Raw genomic sequence first — 24,732 nt, 5'->3', positions numbered from 1 at the left:
CCCCCAGGCAGCCCCTAATAGGAACACATGGGAGGCATTTCAGAGACCCAGGTCTGGCCCTGGTCCCCCACATCAAGATCTGAGATCCTCTGGGAGCGCCCCCCACCCCTGCCCCGCCCCGGCCCCCTGCAGCCGGGATCTGGGGTGGGAAAGGTGAGGTGCGGGGATGAGGTGGGGAGGCAGCGGCAGCCTAGGGAAGCCAGGCAGAGGCAGGGGTGTTAATTACAGTACACCTTTATTAATACTGGAATCTTCACAGTGCATCTGTTACTTGTAGCAGTGACTATTTAAATCAGGGGGCGGATGGTGTGGAGGGGGTAGGGAGGAGAGGAGAATTTTTCCAAAATCTGACAGAAAGAAAAGAAACAAAATGGTTCAGATGGGTGGCGGGTGGGGAGGGAGAAGAGTGAGTAGGAACCAGGAGGGTTGCCTGGGGTGGGGGGGGAATAAATTAAAAAAAGGAACAAGTTAACAACAGCACCAGGAAAGTTACTTCAGTCAAAAGACGCTTTTGAAAAGAATATTTCTCTGTACAAAATGAGAAATAAAAGAACGTAAAGAAGTCCCTCAAACCAAAGTTTGTGATGTGGGATGGTGGGCTCGAATCCCGACGTGGGTGGGCCTACGAGGTGGTTGCTAAGACGACGAGAGGGCGGGGTGGTCTTGGGGATGGAATAGAGTATGTACAGCCCCTGGGGCTCGCAGGGGAGAGGATGGGAGAGTTGGTGAGGGCTGCGCCACGCAAGCCCCCCTCTCTGGGAAGCCCCTGCCTCCCTTCCCATCAGGACCTCTGAAGCCCAGGCCTGCCCACCCACTGCCCCTCACACTGTTCCCACCACATCCTGAATCCTGCTCCACCACCCCCCTGCCTCAACAAACCCCCGCAGCCCTGGGGAGAATATGCGGCAGAAATGCCACCCGAGACTCCCCAGACTGGTCACCTGCTCTCCTGGCCCCTAAAACCAGGGCTCTGGTGTTGGCCTGAGCTCCACAGGCTGAGTGCTTGCCCGGCCAGGCAGTTCTTGGACCTGGTGACTTACAGGGACCATTCTCCATCAGCTCCCTCTGAGGGGACTCTGTCCACATCGAGGCCTGCTCGGTGCCCGGACCTATCCGGGGTCCCAGCTCACGGCACAAGAACTCCCAGGAGCTCAAGCCTGGGGGGCTCAGACCCAGCTCCATTCCACCAAGACCAAGGCTCTCCTGACCCCCAGGTAGAACCCCACCCTGGGCCCACGACGTCCTCTGAGCCCTGCTTTCCTTACTGACTTACAGGGCCACCAGGACTCCCTCCACTTGCCCTAGGCTAACGTGCTTTTACCTGCGTGACTCGGTGCGTGGGGTGGGGCAGCCTTGCCCCTCCCCCTGACCCTGCTGCCAGTGGAGTGGAAGCCTGGACTACAGTGGGGGCGGTCCTGGGATGGCATCTCCTCTGGCAACAGAGAGTCAAAGCCAATCTTCCCAGCCCCGCTCCCTGACCTGGGCTTGCAGCTGGCTCACACAACAGCAGACAGGCCGGGGCCCCCAGCCCTATTTTGGCTATCCTCAAGACGCTGGAGAGAGCAGTAACGTCCCCCCCGCTTTGGGGGAGCCACGTCCCTCCCTTCTCCTCCTGCCATGGAACCACCAGGCCACTGTCGGGGGGGGGGTCCTGTCCCTCAGGCACTCCCAGACACACACCCTGTATCGTCCCCTCACCCCACACACAGTCCTCGTCCACAGTCAGCTCCATTTTATTACATCCATCAAATGACCCCACACCACCTACTGCTCCAGTCCCCACCTCCACAGGTGGCTGAAACTGTGACCCCCAAAGTTAAAGGATTGATGTGGCCAATGAGAAGTGGACATCTGAAAACGGTGCCTTCGTGGCTGACCAATGACGCCAGGACCTCCGTCCTCCTAACCCTGCTGCCCTAGTTCCCCAGGAGCTGCCCTGGCTCTCACTCCCGCCAGCCTCACGGGGTGCTGGGGGGCGAGGGGTGGGAGCCGCCACAGGGCCCCCGAGATCCCCTAAGCAGCCACGGGTTTCCTCCCTGAGACTCAGCATGGCCCTGGAGGTCCCTTCCCCCATGGTGGGGCCTGGCCTCCCAACTCCAACCTGTTGCCCCCGCCCCCAGCAGACATCCAGCCCAGCACGCACCTGGCCCCTCCACAGCTGCCCTGCTTTTCAGAGGGAGAAGGTTCTGGGAGAGGCAGAGAGAAGGCAAGAGGGGAGGGGGGCTCACGCACGGGAGAGGAGAGGCAGGCATTCTGGGAGGAGCTGAGGCAGGGCCGGCCCTAGGAGAGGCCGGGATGGTGAAAGGGAGGCCAGCCCAGCCCCTCTGTCGTGGGCCGGCCCTGGCTCTGGTGCTCATGGGTACGGAAGAGGCAGAGCACGAGAAGAGGAAGAGGAGGGGCAGAAGAGCATAAAACAGGCCCCAAACGAGGCCCAGGCTTGCAGGCTCCCTCCTGGTGAGGCTTGTTAAGTAGTTGCTTCCCGTTTAAACGCTGGAATCCAAGCGAGGCGTCTCTTTCCGTCAAGCGGCACTGCCCCTGCCCTGGCTCTGTCCTCTCTCCAGGCTGGGCCTTCGCTGCGTGCCTGCGGCTCACAGACCAGGCCACCTCTCACACCAGGGCCTGAGAGGATAGGGAGGGTGGCGCCATCATAAGATGCGGGGCGCCGACCTGTCGTTGGTGACGGTCCTGCGGAGCCGGACCCCACGCCGGATAGCCACGAGCATGTCTTCGGCTGGGGGGTCGCTGGTGGCGGCAGGGGGCGGGGTCGGCGTCTCCTCCGTGGGGGTGGCCGACAGGGCAGTGGGGAAGGGGAACTGGCCCTCGCCCAGTGCGTGGGCGCCCGCCACCAGCTCCCCCAGCTTCTCCACCAGGCTGTGCCGGTTGGCCGCCAGCTGCTGCTGCTCGTCCTCGGCCCCCGCCCCGGGGTACCCGGCTGCCTCTGCGGACGGGCTGCCCCAGGCTGTGTTGGGCAGGCTGAGCCTCTTCGGGGAGGCCTTGGCGAGGTCCGGTGCCAGGGGCGAGGCGGCCTCGTCGGTGTAGAAGACACACTCCTCGCTTCCCGCCCGCGTGGGCCCCACGTAGCCAGGTGAGTCAGGCACCGTGGGCGTCTTCACAGGGACGATGGGCGGCCGGATGGGGATGGGGCCAGCGCTGGACAGGGCGCGGCGCACGGTGGGCTTGGTGGAGGGCGTGCGGCGGATGGTGGCCACGCCGGGGGGTGCGCCCGAGGGCAGGCCGGTGGCTGTGGGCAGCCCCGCGGTGGGCAGCCCGGCGGTGGAGGCCGGGCGCTTGGTCTGGATCAGGCGGCGGTAGTTCTGGGCGATGTTGCTGTTGCGCGGGATGGTGGATGACTTGTCGAACTCCGTCGGGCCCTCGCTGTCCGCATCCCCGTTCACGGAGTAGCAGTCATAGTCGGAGCCTAGGGGCACGGGACACAGTGAGGCCGGGGCCCAGGTGGCCCCTGGCCCCCAGCCCACCAGGGTAAGCACGTAGGGGGAAGGAAGGGGCCCTCCTGGGTGGCTCAGTCCCAGCCCCGCGGGCCTGCCTTGGGAGGGAATGGTGTCCTCGGAGCAGGAGGGTGTGGTGGTCTGCGTGCTGTAGCCGCTGGAGTACTGCAGCGAGTCCCGGCTGCTCTTCTGGTGCTCCAGGCTCAGGCCGCGTGTCAGCACCATTGCTAGGTCACTGGCTGCGGGGGACACCTCCTCGCCATGCTGAGGGTGAGAAATTGCAGGCTGAAGCCTTGCAACCCCAGTCCCCTCTGCCCAAACTCCCGGCAGCCCAGCCAGGTAGTTGGAGCTGGGCCTGAGGCCACTGGCTGGGCCTCCTGGCACTGACCTGGGAGCGAGGTGGGGCCCTGGCCGGCCTACCTTGGCTGCGATGGTGGCAGGGGACATCCGGGGTCGAGGTGCTTCTTCTCCACTGGGGCCCAGGGTGCCACCACTGGCAGGGCCTGGCTCTGTGTCTCGCAGGAGCTCCACTCGGTCCTTCCTCCGCTGCAGAGTGGCACCCGAGGGCTGCTCATGGGAGCCAACCTTGGACCAGTCCTGCAGGGAGGGCGTGGCAGGTCAGGGGGTCCCTTGGCCCCACCACCTATGGCCTGGGGGCCCCTCATTGTCGCTGAGGCTCAGGGTGTCCAGGGCTATCAGGGTCCTCTGGTTCGCAATCACAGCCAAGGGCAGAGCATGGAGTGTGACTGTGACTGTGACTGTGACTCCTCAGTCTCACCAGGCCCAGGGGTTAGATGTGGCTATGGGCAGTGCCTGCAGGAGGTGGCCAGGTGGCTTGTCTCTTGGGGACAGGTGTTGTGTGCACCCCTGGCTGAACCCAGGCCCTCTGTGTGGTGATGGCAGCAGGTGGGGAGGGCACGGGAGGGGCAGCTGGTAACTGTCCTGGGGCTGGGCTGGGAGCACTGACCGAGGTGGGGGAGCTGCACTCGCTAACGGACTGGCAGGTTTCCGAGGCCTCGGAGGATGCGGAGCTGGAGGACTTCTGCCATGCAGAGGCCAGCAGGCAGTTGCAGACAGACAGGGGCCAGCGGGTGGCGAGGAGGAGAGGAGAGAACAGTTCTGGTCACAGAGCTGGCATGCAGGGATGGTTCGATTCAGCGCCTCGCCCAGCACCCACGCCCCACCCCTGTCCCAGGGCCATGGCTGCTGAGCGTCTTCAGCAGAATGCAGCAGCCCAGAGCGCACACAGTGGGCACTGACCCACCCGACAGTCCAGCCCAAGACCTGTGCATTTTAAAGACTGACCACAGGACTCACTGCTGATGGCCTGGATATGGCCAGTGAGGGAAAAAGAGACTAAGGGTGGCAGCTGGGTGTTTGGTCTGAGCAGTTGGGTTGATGGTGTCACAGTTTTCTCAGACAGAGGACACAGGGAGAAGTGTGAAGCCCTGGGTGCCACACTGAGCACTGAACTGAGCTGCCTGTGAGATCTTGTGCATGGATGCAATGCAGGCCGTCGTATTCACAAGCTGGAGTGCAGGAGAAGTTGGGGTTGGAGCTGTGAATGCAGCGGTCTTGGGGTGGAATGAGGCCACCCAGCAGCGAGTGCAGTTAGACAGGATTTGAGGGCTAGGCCTGTGGCTGCTGATGTGCACAGCTGGGAGGAAGTGAGTCCCGTAAAGGAGAGCAACAGGGAGCAGGCAGAGAAGTGGGAGGTGAACCATGAGCAGGTGATGCCCCAGAAATCAGGAGAGCCTGCAATGCGGAGCAGGGGACCCACTGTGCTGATGCTGCTGGGTGGGGCCATCGGCTGGGGGTACAGGGTTTCTATGTTGACCCTGAGGAGAACTGCCTCCGTAGAATGGGGTGGGAGAAGCCTGTTTTAAAGTGAACTGAAGTATGAAAGGGACACACTTGATCTGGGCAGTGGGGTGGGCTAGGTGTGCTGGGAGGCCTGCCACTCCTAAACAACTACAAAGAAGAAAGAGAAAAGCAAGGTAGACACAGGCCTGTGAACTCCTGAGCATGTGCGATAGGCAGGGTTCCCTAGGGTAGGCACCGGCTTCAGTACAGTGGTGGGGACATGGAGCACGGTGAGGCGTTAGCATAGGAATGAGCCAAGGTAAGCCAGGGCAGCCCCCTTCCTCTAGTTCTCAGCATCATTCAGATTTAGATCCCCAGATTTCCTGCAGATTCTAATGAACCAAGATCACCAAGATAAAAGGAAACCAGGCACCCCTTGTGAGGATGCGGAGGAAATAACAAGGGCAGACTTCTGGCGATATGATGGGTAGAGTAAAAAACTCAATGGAAAAAGTATTTGGAAAACTCAGTGAAAAAGCTCAATACTTGCTCATGAAAAAACAAAGACACAAGCAAGGAATAGAAAGGAAGTTGATCTGATAAAGAATATCTATAAATGCATTGATACTTTCCCTCTGAGATTGGGAAAAAGGCAAGGATGCCCACTGTCATCACTCCTGTTCAGCACTGGAAATCTTGGCCAGTGCAATAAAGCAAGAACAGGAAATAAAAAGCAAATGGATTGGAAAGAAAAGAAAGAAAGCCCAGTGTGGTGGTTCACACCTATGACCTCAGGACTTTGGGAGGCTGACTTAAGAGATGCAGGAGGATCACTTGAGTCCAGGAGTTCAAGACCAGCCTAACGTAGTGAGACCCCTGCCTCTACAAAAAGTAAAATAATTGTCCAGATGTAGTGGCACAGGCCTGTGGTCCCAGTTAGTAAGGGATTAACATTTTAACAAGATTATTGGAACAAAGTCAGAAAAAGACAAATCAAATTTCTAAATACCAGCAGCTAACAGGCAAAAAAAAAAAAAAAAAAAAAAAATCCACCTGAAACACCAATGTAATTTATAATAACGTCAATAAACACCAAATACCTAGGGAAAAAAATTCCAATGACAGAAATGCAAGATCTTTACACAAAAACTACAAAACAGGCTGGGCATGGTGATTCATGCCTGTAATCTCAGCACTTTGTGAGGCTGAGGTGGGCAGATCTCATGAGGCCAGGAATTTGAGACCAGCCTGACCAACATGGTGAAAGCCCATCTCTACTAAAAATACAAAGATTAGCCGGGTGTGGTGCTGAATGTCTGTAACCCTAGCTACTTTGGAGGCTGATACACGAGAATTGCTTGAACCTGGGAGGCTGCGGTTGCAGTGAGCTGAGATTGTGCCACTGCACTCCAGCCTGGGTGACAGAGCGAGACTCCATCACAAAAAAACCCAAAAAACAAAAACCTCTACAAAACATTATTGAGAGCAGGTAAAGCCTAAACAGATGGAGAGCTATCTGCAATTCCATTCACATCCCAGGAGCTTCTTTTTTTCTTTTGGTAGGAACTGACAAGCTGATCCTAAAGGTTATATGGAAATGCAAAGGGCTGAAAATAGACAAACTGGTACCAAGAAATAACCAAGCTAGGGGACTTCCATGACCAGATACAAGATTTTCTGTAAAGTCTAGCCATGCGCGGTGGCTCACACCTGCAATCCCAGCACTTCGGGAGGCTAAGGCAGGTGGATTGCTTGAGATCAGGAGTTTGAGACCAGCCTGGCCAACATGGCAAAACCCCAATACAAAAAATACAAAAAATTAGCTGGGTGTGGTGGTGCACTTGTAATTCTAGCTACTCAGGAGGCTCAGGCATAAGAACTGCTAGAGACTGGGGGCAGAGATGGCAGTGAGCCAAGATTGCACCTCTGCACTCCAGCCTGGGGGACAGAATGAGACTGTCTCAAAAAAAAAAAAGATTTTTTAGTAAAGTTATAATAATTAACACAGTGTGGCATTGGTATAAGGCAGATGAATCAGCAAGCAGGACAGAATGCCAAGTCCAGAAATAGCCACATACCTACAGACACCTGACTGATGATGAAGGCAGCACTGCTGTGCACTGGGGAAAACAAGATGCTATGCTGCAAACGTCTATGTCTTCCCCAAATTCCTCCGTTGAAATCTTAACCCCCAAGATGAGGTACTGAGAGGTGATTAGATTATAAGGGTGGAGCCCTGACGAATACGCTTAGGGATCTTATAAAAGAGGTTTGAGGGAGCTAGTTCGCCCCTTCCGCTATTGAGGACACAGCAAGAAGGTGACATCTATGAACCAGAAAGTGAGTTCTCACCAGACACTGAATCTGCTGGTGTCTTGATCCTGGCCTTCCAGCCTCCAGAGCTGTGAGCAAAACATTTCTGTCATCTAAGCCACCCAATTTGGTATTTTGTTATGGTACTTCAAATTGACTAAGACAGATTTTTTTTTTTTTTCAGTATACTGTCCTGGGTCCATTGGATATCCATATGAAAAAAAGGACCCCTACCTCACACCACACCCCCCCACACACTCTCAATTCCAGATGAGCTGTAGATCTAAAGGGAAAGGGCAAAACCAAAAGGGTTTTAGAGAAAAATCTCTTTGTGACCTTGCAGTAGGCAAAAATCTCTCGAGCAGGACACAAATAGCACTAACAATTTAAAAATGGATAAACTGGACTATTTTAAAACTAAGAACTTCCGGTCGTTAAAAGATCCCCACTGAGAGAATAAAAAGGTACCCATAGGAGAGAAGATAGCCGATGACGAACTTTATCTGCAATACCAAAAAGTTCTACAAATCAGTAAGAAAAAGATAGACAATCCAGTAGAAAAAGGGGCAAACGATTTAAAAAGGTCCTTCATGAGAGAAAATATTCTAATGGCCTTTAAAAGTATGAAAAGGTAGCTGGGTCCAGTGTACACATCTGTAGTCCCAGCTACTCAGGAGGCTGAGGTAGGAGGATTACTTAAACCCAAGAGTATGAGGCCAGCCTGGGCAACACAGCAAGACCCTATCTCTTAAAAAAAAGTATGAAAAGGTATTCAATCTCATTAGCATTAGGGAAATGTAAATAAAATATACAGAAAACTACTACTACTGTGCATCCACCAGAATGGCTAAAACGAAATCAATATAAAATGCCAAGGGCTGGTGAGGATGTGGAATAGCAATGAACTGTCATAATCTTGGCCAGGCTTAGTGGCTCATGCTTGTAATCCCAGCACTTTGGGAGGCTGATATGGGTGGATTGCCTGAGGTAAGGAGTTTGAAACCTGGCTGGCCAATGTGGCGAAACCCCATCTCTATAAAAATACAAAAATTAGCCAGGTGTGGTGGCACACACCTGTAATCCCAGCTACTTGGAAGGCTGAGGCAGGAGAATCACTTGAACCCCAAAGGTAGACATTGCAGTGACCTGAGATTGCGCCACTGCACTCTAGTCTGGGCGACAGAGTGAGACTCTATCTCAAAAACAAACCAAAAACCAAAAACCAAAACCAAACAGTGTCCTAACCTTGCTAACAAGAGTGTAAACTGGTATGAGCACTTTGGATTACTGTGGTAGTACCTACCCAATCTGAACATGTGCACATCCCATTACTTTGCAATTCTGCTCCTAGGTATGTGCCCCACGGAACTGTGCACTGGAACGTTCACAGCAGCACTGTTAGCAGCATCATGGCCAAAAAACTGGAAACTATGCAAATGTCCATCAAAATGGCTAAATTATATATTCGCACAATGGAATGCTATATAGCAATGAGCATGGTCTATATCCCTACCAAAAACATGGATGAATCTCATAACCATAACTGAATCTCATAACCATAACTGAGCAAAAAGCAGCCAGACATAAAGGATACATAGTATATGATTGTATATATACATGTAGAAAGGATAAAAAGGGCAAAACTAGGCCAGGTGCTGTGGCTCATGCCTGAAGTCCCAGTGACTTGGGAAGCTGAAGTGGAAGAATCGCTTGAAGGCAGGAGTTCGAGACCAGCCTAGGTAACATAGTAGACCCCATCTCTATAAAAGAAAAAAATTAGCCGGGTGTGATGGTGCGCACCTGTAGTCCCAGCTACTTGGGAGGCTGAGGCAGGAAGACCACTTGAGCCCAGGAGTTTGAGACTGCACTGAGCAAGGATTGTGCCACCATACTCCAGCCTGGGTGACAGAGGGAGACCTTGTCTCAAAAAAAAAAAAAAGTCAAAACTTGTCAGGATAGCGGTTACCCTTGGGTGTGTAGTGACTTAGTGGCTTCAGGAGTGATGGTTATCTGCTTATGTTCTTGTTCTTGGTGTGTTTAGAATATTTCAATAAAAAAGTTTGTTGGCCAGGCATGGCAGCTCACGCCTGTCATCCCAGCACTTTGGGAGGCTGATTCTGGTGGATCACTTCAGTTTAGGAGTTTGAGACCAGCCTGGCCAACATGGCGAAACCCAGTCTCTGCTAAAAATACAAAAATGAGCTGGGCGTGGTGGTGCGAACCTGTAATCCCAGCTACTTGGGAGGCTGAGGTGGGAGGTTCGCTTGAACCTGGGAGGCAGAGATTACAGTAAGCTGAGATCACACCATTGCACTCCAGCCTGGGTGACAGAATGAGACTCTTTCCCAAAGAAAACAAAAAAGTTCCTGAAAGACTCACTGGTAATGGGCTATTTAAGACATATTTATGAGTCTTAAAAGACATATTTATGAGTCTGCATTGATAAAAACAAAAATTAAATAGATAAATAAATAGGGGAGAAGAGACAGATCTTTTTATAGTAGAATCTCAATTAATAAACAGAGGAATGATGGAGATACAAAGTCACCTATTTTAACAAGCGAGAATCATCAGTGGATGCCAAAATTAGTGAGCAAAAGTAGGAGGAGAAGCAGGACATTTGCATCCTCTCAAAAGTATCCCTTCACGGGATAGTTTATTAAATAAAAAGGAGGAAATCATGACTCCAGTGGAGAATCGTGGCACATGCCACCTTCACCATGATCAAGGTCAGCAGCATCAGTCACACGGCACAGTGACATTGTGCAGCATTCAGGATGCACCAAGACGGGGCAATCCACTTCTGTGATACTCTTGCCAAAACTGTGTGACTTGTACTTCTGAATGAAAAGACATCAGATAAGGCCAGATTTAGAGGCAAATCTAAATATCCGATTGATATTCTTCAAATGTATCAAAGTCATGAAAAACAAAGAGGGACAGGTTTGAGAAACTGTCACAAGCAGAAGACACTGAGGTGACACCAACATGAAACACTGTGTAGGGTCCTCGCCGGGCGCAGTGGCTCACGCCTGTAGTCCCATCACTTTGGGAGGCTAAGGCAGGCAGATCACCTGAGGTCAGGAATTCCAGACCAGCTTGACCTACATGGTGAAACTCCATCTCTACTAAATACAAAAAAATTAGCTGGGCGTGGTGGCACATGCCTGTAATGTCAGCTACTTGGGAGGTTGAGGCAGGAGAATCGCTTGAATCGGGGAGGCAGAGGTCGTGAGTTGAGATTGTACCACTGCACTCCAGCCTGGGTAACAAGAGCAAAACTCTGTCTAAACAAACAAACAAACAAACAAAAAAACAAAAAAACTCCCACCTGTAATCCCAGCACTTTGGGAGGCCGAGGAGGGTAGTTCACAAAGTCAGGAGTTTGAGACCAGTCTGGCCAACATACTGAAACCTCGTCTCTACTAAGAATACAAAAAATTAGCCGGGTGTGGTAGTGTGCGCCTGTAATCCCAGCTACTTGGGAGGCTGAGGCAGGAGAATTGTGCGAACCCAGGAGGTGGAGTTTGCAGTGAGCTGAGATCATGCTGTTGCACTCCAGTCCAGGCAACAGTACAAGACTCCGTCTCAAAAAAAAAAAAAAAAAAAGGAAACATTACATAGGGTCCTAAATTGGGTCATGGACCCCTGGACCAACAGAAGGACAGGAGAGAGAAAACTGGCAAAAATAGAAAAACAAATGTAGATTACTTAGTATTATACTAGTGTTAACTTCTTGGTTTTAAAAATAATTTTGGTGGTTACGTAAAGTAAGATGTCAACATTGGGGACGACTCTGGGAAGGGCATAAGGGAGCTCTACATATTTTACCATTCTTCCACAAGTCTGCACTGATTTCAAGATAAAAAGTTAAAACAAAAACAAAAAAAACCTCTGTGGGTAGGTTAAATAGCAAAAAAAGAGAAAAAGTAGTATTTTTAAATTTATTGATTGGAAGATAAAATTGAAGAAATGATTCAGACTCTATCTGGAGAAACAAGGAGATTGAAAATATGAGCTAAGAGATGCGTAAGATAGAAGGTAAGATAGAAAGAGAGGCGGCCATGCATCCAGCCAGAATCCCCACAGGAGAGAACAGAAAGAATGAAAGTGGGAATAAAGAGATAATGACTGGCCGGGCGTGTTGACTGACGCCTGTAATCGAAGCACTTTGGGAGGCTGAGGCAGGCAGATCCCTTGAGCTCAGGAGTTCAAGACCAACGTGGGAAATGAGGCAAAAGTGCCGTCTCTACTAAAAATACAAAAATTAGCTGGGCATGGTGTTGCATGTCTATAGTCCCAGCTGTTTGGGAGGGTGAGGTGGAAGGATCGCTTGAGCCTGGGAGGAGGAGGTTGCAGTGAGCCAAGATTGCGCCACTGTGCTCCAGCCTGGGAGACAGAGTGAGACCCTGTCTCACAAAACAAAACAAACAAAACAAAACAAAACAAAACGAGATAATGACTGAAAATTTCCTGAACAAATGAAAGACATGAATACAAACCAAGAGATGTTAAATAAAAACAAATCCACATTATAGACACATTGTGGCAAAACTGAAGAGAAGGCCTAGAAGTGCCCAGAGAGAGACAGATTCTTCAAAAAGCAGCATCAGTGTGACTGACAGCAGACCTTCCAACCTACGGTGGAAGCCAGAACAACGGTGGGAAGAATACCTTCACAGTGTGGACAGAAGATACCCGTCACCCCAGGATAGCGTCCCTGGCAAAACTAACTTTCAAGAAAGAGGACGAAATAAAACATGTTTACAGATAAACGAAAACAGAGTTTACCAGTACAGATGTATGCTAAAAGAGTTTCTAAAAGATGTTCTTTACTTCAGAAAGAAAGAAAATAGACTTTGGAGGATTTGAGATGCAAGGAAAAATGACAAGAAATGTATATTAACATATGGGTAAATCTAAACAAGTACTGTATGTATAAAACAAATTCAGAAGAAAAATGATATTTGTGGGTACTGTAAAAAAAGAGAAAATAATGTAGCTTATAAGTTTGAGAGGGAGTGGTTGGCAAGTAAAAAATACATGAAGGGCCTTGAATTACTCAGGAGGTGGGGTTGTGGCTTTGTAAGTATGCATGGTAAAATTTCAAAGTAACCTATAAAATAAAAGAGATGGAATATAACTTACAATCCAGTCGAGGGGAAATAAGAGAAAAGAAAAAACAAAGGCAAGGGTAGAGACAAGAATTCAGGACAAATAGAAGAAAGCCAGAAGTCCAAATATGTCAGTAATCATAATAAATAGAAATGGGCTAAAAATGCCAATTAAAAGATAGAGGTGGTCAGACTGGATAAAAAAGAAAATGTAGGCATCATGCTGCTAACAAGAGATTCATTTAAAATATAAAGATAGGTGAATTTAAAAGCAGATATAGAAAATGATAATATATATACTGAACAGAATAAAGGCCTCAGGGCCTTCAGGCCAGTCTCAACAGCGATAGTGGCGCCACATGTGACTTGCCTGATGCTGGCATAAGGCTGCTGCACCCCACCCTGATTGACCCTCCTAATGCCCCCTCACCTGGCTGGTGATGTCTGAAGGCATAGGCGAGGGGGGCTTGGAGTAGGTGGCGTCCTGGGAGACGAAGCCAGAGTCATGGGAGGAGACGCTGGAGAGGCGAGTGGTGGTAGTGGCGGGCTGCGCCAGGCTGCGGTAGCGACAGGTGGAACTGGGTGAGTATGTTTGGGCACCCCCAGGCCATGGGGCTCCGCCACCCTTGGCACTGCTACTGCTGCTGGGGGCACTAGGGGAGTGAAGGAGGAAGGCACAGCAGCCAGACAGGGAGACAGAGGGGTATGCGTTTGGGAGAGGGTGACAGACGAGGGTGGGGAAAGAGATGAGGGGCAAAGGAAGGAAAAGACAATGTCAGACTAGGAGGTCCTGAGACCCAGGTACTACAGAGGAGCTGTGTTCTGGGATGGTGTGGAAGGGAAGGGCCAGAGCAGGGTAACCCCAGTCCTAGTGCTGAGGGGAGCCATGGTCAGGGAATGCCCAGGGTGAGGCAACCTCTTTGCCTCCTATTCTGCCATTAGGAACAGCTGTTGGGGCCGGGCGCGATGACTCACGCCTGTAATCCCAGAACTTTGGGAGACCAAAGGTGGGTGGATCACTTGAGGACAGGAGTTCAAGACCAGCCTGGATAACATCGCAAAACCCCATCTCTACTAAAAATACAAAAGTTAGCTGGGCATGTTGGCGGGTGCCTGTAAATCCAGCTACTTGGGAGGCTGAGGCACGAGAATTGCTTGAACCTGGGAGGTAGAGGGTGCAGTGATCCAAGACTGCGCCACTGCGCTCCAGCCTGGGTGACAGGGCGAGGCTCTGTCCCCCTTCTGAAAAACAAAAACCACTTGTCCTGTGTGGGCATGGTGGCTCATGCCTGTAGCCCCAGCACTTTGGGAGGCTGAGGTGGGTGGATTGCTAGAGTCCAGGAATTTGAGACCAGCCTAGGCAACATGGTGAGACCCTGTCTCTACAAAAAATATGAAAACTAGTCAGGTGTGGTGATGCACACCTATAGTCCCAGCTACTTGGGAAGCTGAGGCAAGAGAATTGCTTGAACCCGAGAGGTTGAGGCCACAATGAGCCATGGTTGTGCCACTGCACTCCAGCCTGGGTGACAGAGGGAGACCCTGTCTCGCACGACAAATCAAAAACCGAAAAACCCACCAAAAAACCTATTGGCTTCGCCAAATATCTTAATCTAGATTCTTATATCCTGAAGAATATATATTTATCACTGATGACCCCCATTAAAAAAAACATAGGTTAACGATGGGGAAACTGAGTCACCAGGCAACAGACAATTAGAGCCAGACACAAGTCTGATCATTTCTAACCCACCTTCTCAAAATTTGGTATTTGCCATCAAATCCTAACTGGATATGGATGCACCTAGCATATGGTGATGGTGTGTCTGGGGACAGAGCTCACCTTCCAGGTGGGTCTTGTACCCACCATCACCCTCACCCTCTCCATTCCCTCAAGGGTGTCCGGCCCTCTGTGGCTCACACCCTGAACACAGCAATTCAACCCTTGGGAGGTGTTCCTAGCAATGTAAGTTGCCTTCTCCCTGAGCATGACCCTGAAGCCTCCCAGCCTCTGCCCTGCTCATGGCTGTCCCCTGCAATCAGACCCTTCACCGTGGATGGCCACCCACCCAGGGTCTGAAGAGCCTCTGGGGGCCCTGGGCCCTCCTCTCTCTGAGGTAGTAGCTGATCACTGTGCCTGCCTTCTCCCAAGCCCTGGATGTCCAGCCAGAGTGATTCTGGGGAGAAGGGTGCCATGGCAAAAGGGGAGCCCCATCAGCACGTTGCTCTGTGCTCACTGCCCTCCCCACCCAAGGAAGGCCCCCTGATCCTAAGCCTGGTTGGTGACTGCGAGATCCTTGGCCTCTCCCCAGCTCTGCGAGATCCCAGGGTCAGCCTGGGTCAAGGCTAGAACTGTGGCAGCTGCCCCCATGGGAACCAGCTCTTAGGAGCCAGCCAGGCTGGAGTGTCCTATACCTTGTGGCTCCAGCGCACATTCCCAGAAGTCTTCCCATCCCTCCCTGATCTTCTCTTACTACGACCCCACACCATGCTGGGCCTGGCAGAGTCCAGTGGTTAAATGCTGAGACTCCACACATCAGTTTCCCTTTCTGTGAGATGGAGATAACATACCTGATAGAGCAGTGTTAGGATTCAATGAGAAGAAATGCCTAAAGCACTTAGCACAGCACCTGGCACATAGTGGATGCTCCACAAATGAAGCTGCCGCCGCCCCTGCTCCCTATCCTGCCAACAAACGCCTGTGCCAGTAGCAGTCTTGGGATGACAGGGCACATTTTCCCTCTACATATGCAAATTCCTCAGATGATGTAAAAGTTGTGAATTTTGAGGCCCTGAAGTAATTTCTGATGCAGCTTTGCTGGAGCGTCCCTACTTCCTCTCGGGATACTGCGCCCCACACCCCCGGGAGTCCCACCCCCACTGACCTGCACATGCTGGACTTCCGGGAGCTTGAGCTGCTGGGTGAGGAGGGTGGGGTCTGGTATGACCAGCTGTAGTCCGAGCCCTTTAGGTCTTTGATTACCTGCACAGGGACATGGATGGGGGGCACTGGAGGCAGCTGCTGAGAGCTGGTAGGGCCAGAAGCCCCCCGACTCTCTTCCCAATTGTGGACCACACCCTAGAAGACCCCAGGAGTCTGGAGCCCCCTCTCCCAGCCTTCTCCTAATTTGGGGAACAGGGAGACATGGGACACTCATGCTCCTCCGAGCCCCTTCAGCTCACACACACTGAGTAGAGATTCTGAGCTGACCCTGGCCCCATGGGGTGCAAGTTGCTCCTGTGCCTCCCTGAGTTTGTTTTCTCCTGTGAATCGGGGCCACCTGTTCCCGTCTCAGAGTGGAAGATTCCCTGACATAACTTGGCAGATGCTGGGCATGCAACAAGTGCCTCTGGGGTGTGCTGCCCTGCAGGCTGTGGGTGGGACTGGTCTGAGTGGAGTGGGAGCAGGGCTGGCGAGGGGTAGGGGGTGGCCAGGTGTGCCTAGGTCTAGGGGAGGGGATGGGGTTTCTGGGCACGAAGGGTGGAGGGGCATCTCCAGATTTGGCAGGTGGTCTGCACAGGTGGAGTGGAGCAGGCAGACTCTGTGCTTGGCTGCACGGACCCAGGACTTTGCACATCTGCTCTGAGTCTGAGAACGCCACTGGTCGGGGCATACCCTCCCCGACCTGGGCAGGTGCTCTGGGATGGCCTGCAGTGGGTGTTAGAAGGGGTCTGGTCTTGTGCCCTCAGCTGCCTCCCCCAAATGCCATCCCCTTTTCCCGTCTACTTTTCCTAACCTAAGGCAGCCCATCTCCTCCCTGCCCCTGCCCCTGGCCCGAGGGTTCCCGCACCTGCTCGCTGGCGGGAGGCAGCTTGTGGGGTTCTGCGGTCAGCACCACCAAGTCGTCAATGATGCCCTGCAGGTGAGTGATCTCTCCCAGCATGGTCAGCTCTCCGTTCTGAGGAAGCAGCGAGTCAGCCCCGCCGGCCCTGCCGCCCGCCCGCCCCGGAGAAGCAGGTCTTGTCGGGCCTCTCCTCTCTCACCCTTTCTTGCTAACGAATGCTGCTTGGGGGTGGTGCAGGTGGGGCCCACACAGCCCAGATGGCTGGCGTGGTCTTTCCAGACCAAATCAGTACACGGGGAGTTACAAGACCTGCCTTTGGGCCAGGAGCATGTGGCCTTAATGCTCCTAGCCGGGGAATGCTGAGAAGTGACCTTTCTTGGAGCTCAGAAGGTCAACCCTGGGCCCAGCCCACCCCTCTGGGGTCTGCGAGTCCCCAGGAGCCCCACCACCACAGGCTGCAGGAAGGTGATGAAGGTGCAGAAGCGGCCCCGCTCCTCGATCAGCGCCCGGCGCACAGCCTGCTTCTCTGTCTCCTCCAGCAGCAGGTACATGTCGTTGACGTCCTGTAGGGCACTGTCCAGCTGGGGCTGCAGGTCTCCTTTCCCTGGAGGGGTGGGGAGGAGAGGCCTTGCTGGGGATGCCGGCCTGGCTTGCCACACCCACAAATGGTTCAGACCCTGATGGCAGCATCCCCTGGCCGTGGGGCTGGGTGCTGCCCTGGGGCCAGGGACTGGGGAGGGCAGTGGGGACTGCGGCTTGTGGAAGGGCTAGTCCCATCCAAGCAGGCAGAGAGGACAGACACACGCACAGGAAAGATGCCAAAGCTGCAAAGCCACTCCGGATCGGGGCACCTCCAGGGAGGCTCTTGGAGCCCAGGAGCTCTGCCAACACGGAGCCTCGCTGGCCTCCACCCAGGGCCCGGGATGGTGCCCCACACCTCATAAGGTTCAGGGAGTTGGGACAGAAGTGGGACAAAGAAGAGTGTGGGGCTCAGCTGTAGGCCAGGCCATGGGGACAGGAGTCAGGAGAGCTAGGGCTGGGCCTTGAGGGCAGGGAAGGGGTCTGTCTCAGTGTGGGTCCCCACTCAGCTCAGAGAGCAGTGCACACAGACAGCAACAGCGACACAGGAAGCAGCGAGAAAGACAGAGAGAGGTGAGAGGATGATGCAGAGGAGACGATGAGATGGCAGGTGTGGAGGTGACAGGTAAGGACACAGGCCAGCCTGGTGAAGGTGGGGCAGCCAGGGCCTGTGGCCCCACCCCACCCCGGCCAACCCCTCCTGGCCTGGCAGACTGACCCAGCAGTGGCCCCAGACTCATCCCTGGCCAGGGGCCCTGGGGGCCCCAGGGGGACTGTGCCCCAGGCCCCTCCCTCGTGGACCGACCGCCTTCCTGGCTTCTCGTTGGCCCGGAGAGGTTCCTTCCAATGGCCCTGAGCTGAGGGAGACAGACAAATGCAACAAGGACGGGAGGAGCAGCTGGAGGGACCGACATTTGACTTACCAAGTAGCTCTACAGGAAGGATGTGGGAGGAGAGGAGGAGAGACAGAGAAAGAAAGAATGTGTGAAAGACGCCGGATGGACAGAGCCACTCCTGGGGCGGGGCTGCCTGGGCCTCCTGCTGCCTCCCAGAGGGAGGTTCTGGACCAGGTCTGGGGTGCAGGGCGGCTCCCTCTGTCCCACCCAACAGGTTGGAGGGTCCTGTGTCGGGGACAGCGCCCCTCTGGCCAGGATGGGGCGCCCCACGGGGCGGCGGGGCTGTGGAGCGGGGCCACGGGGCTGTGGCTTGGGGGGCTGCGCCGGGCACTACCTTTGCGCGCCTTCTTTTGCAGCTTGAGTGTGTCGGATGACTTCTTCTTGATCTCATGCCGGGCTCGTTTGTACTCTGTGCAGAGGGGGAGAGGGGAGCGCTCTAATGGGGTCCCTGCGGAGTGGGGGGCAGGAAGCCTGGCCCCTTGCCGCCCCCACCTTTCGCGTGGTCCTTGTCCAGCTGGTTGGCCGCCTTCTTCCAGTCCTCGATGCGCTCCTGCAGCGGGTTGATGAGGCTTTCCAGCAGTGCGCTGCGGAGGGCGGGCGGGAGCGCAGGTCAGGGCCGTGCTCTCCCGCGCCGCGCCGCCCCGCCGCGCCCCGCCGCGCTGCCCGCCCGCGGCGCGCACTCACTTGGTGAACTGCCGCAGCTTGGTCTCGATGCTGCGGTGGCGCATGCACATGCGCGTGAGCGCCGAGCCGATGTCCCGCGTGGCTCCTGGCGAGGCAAGCGCGGCGTGGGAAGGGGCCAGCCAGGGCCTGCGCAGTCCCAGCCTCGGGCCAGGAGGGGGCGCCCCGCCCCCACTGAGCCGCAGTCCCGCCGGCCCGGGGGATTCGGGGCCTCTTCCATCTCCACTAGCTCTTCCTCCGCCATCCCCAGCTGGGAGAGGCGGGCGCCAAAGACCGTTCCAGGAGCCGGCCAAACGACCCTCCAGGTGTGCCCAGATGCAGGTGTGGGAGTGCAAGCATGCCCAGGGCCCAAAGGAGCAGAGCCCCAGATCTCTGCCACTCCGACCAGTGGGCAGAGGAGGCGCCAAGCCTAGCGGCGTGGTCACCTGTCCCCGTGAGCTCTCAGAAGGGCATGCGGGCACGCGGGCACGGGTGGGAAGAAGCCCTAAGGAGAATCTCTGTGCGGAAGGGGGAACAGCGTGGCTGGGGGGGGGGGTCACTTGAGCAGCCCACAGCAAGAAGGGAATCCCCAGGGAACACTCCTGTCACCACTCCTGTCACCACTCACCCACTCCTGCTTGTATGCCTCTTGTGATGAGGGGCTCATTCTTTCCACGACCAGCCCATTCCATTAAGGAGCAGAACTCAAGGTCCTGGGCTTGGCATCCTCTCCCTGGCCCATCCTCTACTCTGCCTTTCCGGCCTCCAGGCCCACCCTGGGGCACCCCCAACCTCCAGCCATGCCCCTCCCCACCTCGGATGTTGGTAGCCATGTCCCTCCCCACCTCGGGTGTTGGTAGCCATGCCCCTCCCCACCTCGGGTGTTGGTAGCCATGCCCCTCCCCACCTCGGGTGTTGGTAGCCATGCCCCTCCCCACCTCGGGTGTTGGTAGCCATGCCCCTCCCCACCTCGGGTGTTGGTAGCCATGTCAGCCACTTTCTGGAAGGCATCCAGGAAGGCCACAGCAGCCAGCACAGTGGTCCTGGGGAGAAGGACAATGGCACAGATGGTCAGGGGGTGGGGGTGCTCTCTCTGCCTGCCCCTCCCCTGTGGGGGTGCCCTGGGCCACCTCACCTCAGCTGGGAATGCAGCTTCGTGGCCTTGGAGTTGAAGTCCTCCCAGATGGGGTAGGAGCTCTGCCGGCAAGATGGGAGAGGAAGTGAGGTTCTTGCAGCCCTGCCCCGTGGAGAGGGAGGCTCTGGGCCCTCTGGGAGGGCAGAGGACCAAGGACAGAGCCACCAGGCATGAGCAAGGCCTGTCCCTGAGAATGGGCACCTTTGCCACACCCTGCCTCCCTGACGTCAGGACATCTACCCTACAGGCTACAGGGTGTCCATATCTTCCCTCAGGGGAAACGGAACAGGAAGTAAGTTTCTGTCAGGCAGGTCGTGTCCCCTGGGGTTTCCCAGGGCCTGGCAGGGGATCTGGGCTGAGCCCAGTGAGGGGCATCGTGTTTCTGGGACATGTGCCTGGGACAGTGGCACTGACCGGCCCACCAGAGCAGAGGTACAGCGTGGAGGGCAGAGCTGAAGGCACACCAGGTGTAGACTGGGGCCTCTGAGGCCCCCACCCTGTGTCCTGGAAGCTGCCATCCCAGGCTAGCAGCCGTGGCTCCCAGGGCCGAGGAGGCTGTGGCTGCTGCAGGGCCCGGCCAGTCTGCCCGGGACAACCGGGCCCCGGGCTGAATGGGGCCTTGTGTGGCCAATAGAGCCACCTTTCTCCACCCCCTTCTCCCCTCCCCTGCTGGGGAAACAGTGTGGCCTTTATCCCAGGCTGGCCCAAGGCTCCAAGTTGGGAGGGGGTTTCCCAGTGGGGAGGTCGGACTCCTGGCGACTGAGCTGTCCAGTCTGATTATGGGACTTTTCTGGCTAACGTGTGCCCTGGGGTCCTGGAGAAACCTAAGCCCTGGCCCAAGCGCCCTGTGGTGGTCTTGCTCCTTGAAGGGGAGCCCTGGGCCGGCCAAACCCCTGCCCACAGGGGCTGCTGACCCCTTTATGTAGGATGGGGCACTGGAGGCTGGGGCTCTTCCCAAGGAAAGGGGAAAGCGGAGTCCCTGGCTCTCCAGGGCCTCAGAGGGAGGCTTTGCCCAGCTGTAACCCAGGAGCGGGCTTGGACTGGCCCTGCCAGGCTAGGAGAGTTTGTAGGGTGAGAAGGAGACAGGGCAGCTTTAGGGGACCTCAGAATCTCCCTCCCCTCCCAGCCCAACCAAACCAGTGTCCAGAGAAAGCAAATATTTGCAAAGTCCACAGAGCTTGAAGCAAGAGTCGGGAAGCTGTGGGTGGGCTGTCCCCAGGCGGGCACAGCTCAGGGCGAAGCGGCCTGGGAAGCTGTTCTTAGCCGTCCCAAGGAGTGGACTCATGCCACTGTGCCTGGGGACCCCTAGGGGTCTTCAAAAAGAGGGCAATTTCCCACCGCCTAGACCCCCACCCCACCTAGCCTTGAAGCCTTACTAAGACCTCCCTCCAGGGTGTAGAGAAGTTGCTAGGGGCACCGAGGGGTCCAGAGCCAGCTGTCCTGGCACCCAGAAACCTTCTTAGCTCCTGAGCAGCCCTGGGGCAGACTCAGAGATTAAAGCCTCTCCCCTGGGGAGGGGACAAGATGGGCGCAGGAGAGGCCAGGCCATTTTCCCTTCAGCAAATGGACCCAGGTGCCTCAGTCTCTAAGGACCTGGACCCGCCCCCCTCCCCATGGTAACCACATAAATGACCCCAGAGACAAGGAGGTTATGCCTTATTTGTTTATATCTGCCTCTTCATGATAGGTCAGTTTCTCTGATTAAAAGTAAGAGACACGGCTCGAGCAGCTGGTGCTCCAGGAACAGCATCCTCAGCCTTCACCTGAGACAGGCCCAGGCAAACAGCCTTCCCAGCAGCCCCACGAGATGACTACCACGACTGCCCCCATTTCACGGACGAGGAAACGGAGGCCCGTAGAGGTTAGCTCATTTGCCCACAGCCACAGGGTGGCCGGGTCAGGACCTCATCCTATGTCTGCCTGGTCACTGGACGCCAGGTAGAGGGACTCCCTTACAGTGCAGGGAGACAAGCACTGAGCGTCAAGGTTGGGGAGGCAGCAGGGACTGCTGGGATGCGAGAGAGACCCAGTTCCGCCCCAAGCACAGTGGCTGCTCTGGAGTGGGGAGGTGAGGGGCTTGTCACTAGAGGCTCCCAAGTGGACAGGGATGAGGAGGCTCTGTCTGTCCTGGCATTGGCTGTGGTTCAGATGTGGAGTATGGGTGAGCAATCCAGCCTCCAGTTCCAGGGAGTGGGCTTTCCAGGTGTCTCTGGGCAAGGGCCTGTCTGAACCTCATTTTCTTCACCCATAAAATCAGGAGAGGAGGGGCACCTGCCCCACCAGGCCAGTGTGGAGACCGAAGCAGACTGCCCAGCCAGCATCGCGCAGTGCTCAGCACACAGTAAGTGCTCAGTTAACACTGGCTAACAGTACGCAAGCCCTGCCCTCTGCCAGGGGCCCCTAGCAGAGGCCCGGCCAGGCCTATGTGTTCAGGTGACACACGCCACTCTTGAGGGGGTGGATGAAGAATATGACCCGATTTTCTGGATGGGCCAGCAGTAAGTGGAGGCCCTATTCACCTTGCTAAAGGCACCGTGCCCAGGCTGGGGACCTTGGGCAAGTCCCTGCTCCTCTCTGGGCTTCAGTGGGCAGCCTGACACCAGCAGGCATCTGACCTCGGCCCCTGCTCAGCCCAAGGTCAGGGCCTCCAGAGGCCCAGGGGAGAGGGCTTTTGTGGGGCCTGTGGAGTCGCTGTGGGGTGGCCTCACGGGGCAAGCTCAGTCTCCTCAATCTGGCTGCTGCTGGCTGCCTTCCTCTGCGGAAGCCCTGCTGCTCAGGCCACTGAGGGAAAAACCAGAAGCTGCCCTCCAATCCAGGCGGTCAGCCTCCAGGTGGCCTGTCCCCTCCTCTGCCCCTGGTCATGGCCCCTGAGCACACGCCTGTGTCGTAGTTAGGGGCACATCTGTCTTGGCATCATCCCAGGTGAAGCCTCTCCTGTTTTGCCTCCACATGTCAGCAAATCCTGCCCAATGTCTGGCTTGAACCTCTTGCTCTGATCTGGGCCCACTTCCTTCTGTCTCATCCCAAAGTTCCTTGCAAATCGGCTAGAGAGGGAGAGAGATGGTCCGCTTTTGCGAGCAAAATTTGCTGCTGTCTGCAGAGGTTGCTATGAGGTTGCCAATGGTGGTGGGTGGTGGGGTGCGGGAAGGCCCATCCTTAGCCAGCCCTGGGATCAGCTAGGGGACGGTGGTCTGGGTGGCCCAGTCCCCGACAGGATCCTGGAGCCAGGGCTGTGATGTCCACAGGGTAGGTGGGGACTGCTGTGGGCTGGCGGAGGGGCCCGGATGTATAGTTGCAAGAGATGGGGGCCCCCCGGGGAGTACACCATAAGGGCCAGGGGGTGGGGGCCATCTACAAGCTGCTAACTGGGTAGTCCCAGGCCAGGCTGGCTTCAGGCCTCTTCCGGGGGTAGGGATCTGGCAGCTGTCCCTGGGGCTGTTGTCCTGGCAGCACCGGGAGCCTTGACCTTCAACCTGCCAGCAACCCCCACCCCTCATGGGGCCTGTCCCAGCAGTGCTGTGCTGGTGGCGTCACCCCCATCCTTGGCCTGGTGGGATTTTGTGTTGTGCATTCGAGAATGTGCAGTGGTGGGCTGTGGAGGTGGGGGCCCTTGGGAGTTCCTGTGGGGTGCCTCGGTTTTTCCCCTTCTCCCAGCCCCCAAATCCTGCTCCTTCTTTCTAGGGTAAGGAAAGGGGGCAGGGCATGAGGGCATGAATGCTGGTTCCTGGCCCCCATCCTATCACTGGAGCTGGGCCCTCTCTGCCTAGTCAGCCTAGAGCAGCCTTGCCAAACCTTGTCCTCGTTTGGGGAGAGGAACCCACTAACTCTCTCAGGAGGAAAAATGGGGGCTGAGGTCAGGGGCAGGGTCCAACAGTCTCCTTAATGACCTTGAGCCATTCCCAGGTCTCAGTTTCCCCACCTGGTGGGGTGAGGAATGAATGGGTAGCCGGCTCCAGCCTGACCTTAGGCAATCCTGAGAGGGGACGGGGGCTTGGAGCTGAGAGCCCGGGGTGGTAATGAGGTAGGAAAAGCGCTCCCTTGGGGTTGCTCCATCGACCCCAACCTTCATCCCGACTCCTCCCAAGGTGACGATCAAGGTCTATCCTTGGGATGCAGGGACATTCAGCCCGGAGACCTTGGAGTCCTGAAGCTTCCGGGGGCCCTTGGGGGTGGGGCGGGGCTGGGGGCAGCAGTCTCAGGGTCGGGCACAGAGGCCTAGGTCGGCGGGGAAGGAGTTAACGGTTCTCTGCTTTATTATTTTTTCCTGCTTCGGCGGTGACAGCATTGTCTGGGCTCCCGGCCGCGGGGGAACATGGTGGTGGAAGGGGGCGGAGGCCCGGGAGACCCCGGACCGTTAAAGGGCCCTAGAGTCGGTCCGGGAGACAAACCCCATTCATGGTTTGGGGGTCTGGGACGCAGGGAGCCTGCGTGTGCACAGGCTTGGGTCAGGACCCACGGGGCCACGGCGGACACCGCATGGATACCCCGACACACGAGCACCCACACCCCCAGACGGGCATCCGGAGACACGGGCGCCCAGCAGACTCAGGCAGGACGCGCTCAGACAAGGACACACAGACACTGCGGTGCGCGGCCACACCAGGCTCGGAAGCCCACCGCCACGCGTCCCCGGGGGGACCTGCACCCACCGCCGCGCGCCCGGTTACCTTCATATCGTTGACGATGGCCTGGAAGAGCCCGCCCAGGGCACCGCATTCCTTCTCCGCCGTCTCCATGCTCGGGCCTGGCCGGGCCGCAGCGGCGGGGCGCACGGAGCGCGGGGAGCCGCGCAGGGGAGGGGGCCAGGCCGCGCCGGCGCTCGTTCCGAGGCCTGGCCTCCCGCCTCCGTGCAGCGCTCAGCGGCCGGCTGCGCCGCGCTCTGGGGTCGCGGGCCTCCCGCGGGTGGCGCGGGCCATGTCGCGGCGGCGCTGGCGGGCGGCGCGGGGGGCGCGGCGCGGGCAGCTCGCGGTGCAGCCTTGGCGCGGGGACTGACGGTGGCGG

The 24,732-nt window shown here is 56.1% G+C and overlaps 1 protein-coding gene across 4 annotated transcripts; it reads right to left on the bottom strand.

The window, feature by feature from the left end:
• Positions 1–216: 216 nt before the first annotated feature.
• MTSS2 (MTSS I-BAR domain containing 2) lies at positions 217–24,485 on the bottom strand. Of its 4 annotated transcripts, none has more exons than XM_012437468.3 (14): positions 24,399–24,485; positions 19,732–19,793; positions 19,566–19,639; positions 18,621–18,705; positions 18,429–18,520; positions 18,271–18,345; positions 16,908–17,065; positions 16,468–16,575; positions 15,562–15,659; positions 13,107–13,329; positions 4,414–4,488; positions 3,867–4,043; positions 3,545–3,710; positions 217–3,418 (listed from the first exon to the last, which is right to left on the bottom strand). In XM_012437468.3, exons 1-14 carry the CDS (start codon positions 24,465–24,467, stop codon positions 2,646–2,648), a joined length of 2,235 nt encoding a protein of 744 aa, XP_012292891.1. In that variant the 5' UTR covers positions 24,468–24,485; the 3' UTR covers positions 217–2,645. The 4 variants fall into 4 exon arrangements, with proteins under 4 accessions (XP_012292891.1, XP_064239340.1, XP_064239341.1 ...); XM_064383270.1 differs by lacking the exon at positions 24,399–24,485 and adding an exon at positions 17,759–17,972; XM_064383271.1 differs by lacking the exon at positions 24,399–24,485 and adding an exon at positions 17,759–17,897.
• Positions 24,486–24,732: the final 247 nt, after the last annotated feature.

This window comes from Aotus nancymaae, unplaced genomic scaffold, assembly GCF_030222135.1.
Source record: "Aotus nancymaae isolate 86718 unplaced genomic scaffold, 86718_ANA_hifiasm-v0.15.2.pri h1tg000030l, whole genome shotgun sequence".
Taxonomy (NCBI): Eukaryota; Metazoa; Chordata; class Mammalia; order Primates; family Aotidae; genus Aotus; species Aotus nancymaae.
This window is presented reverse-complemented; position numbering and strand designations above follow the sequence as displayed.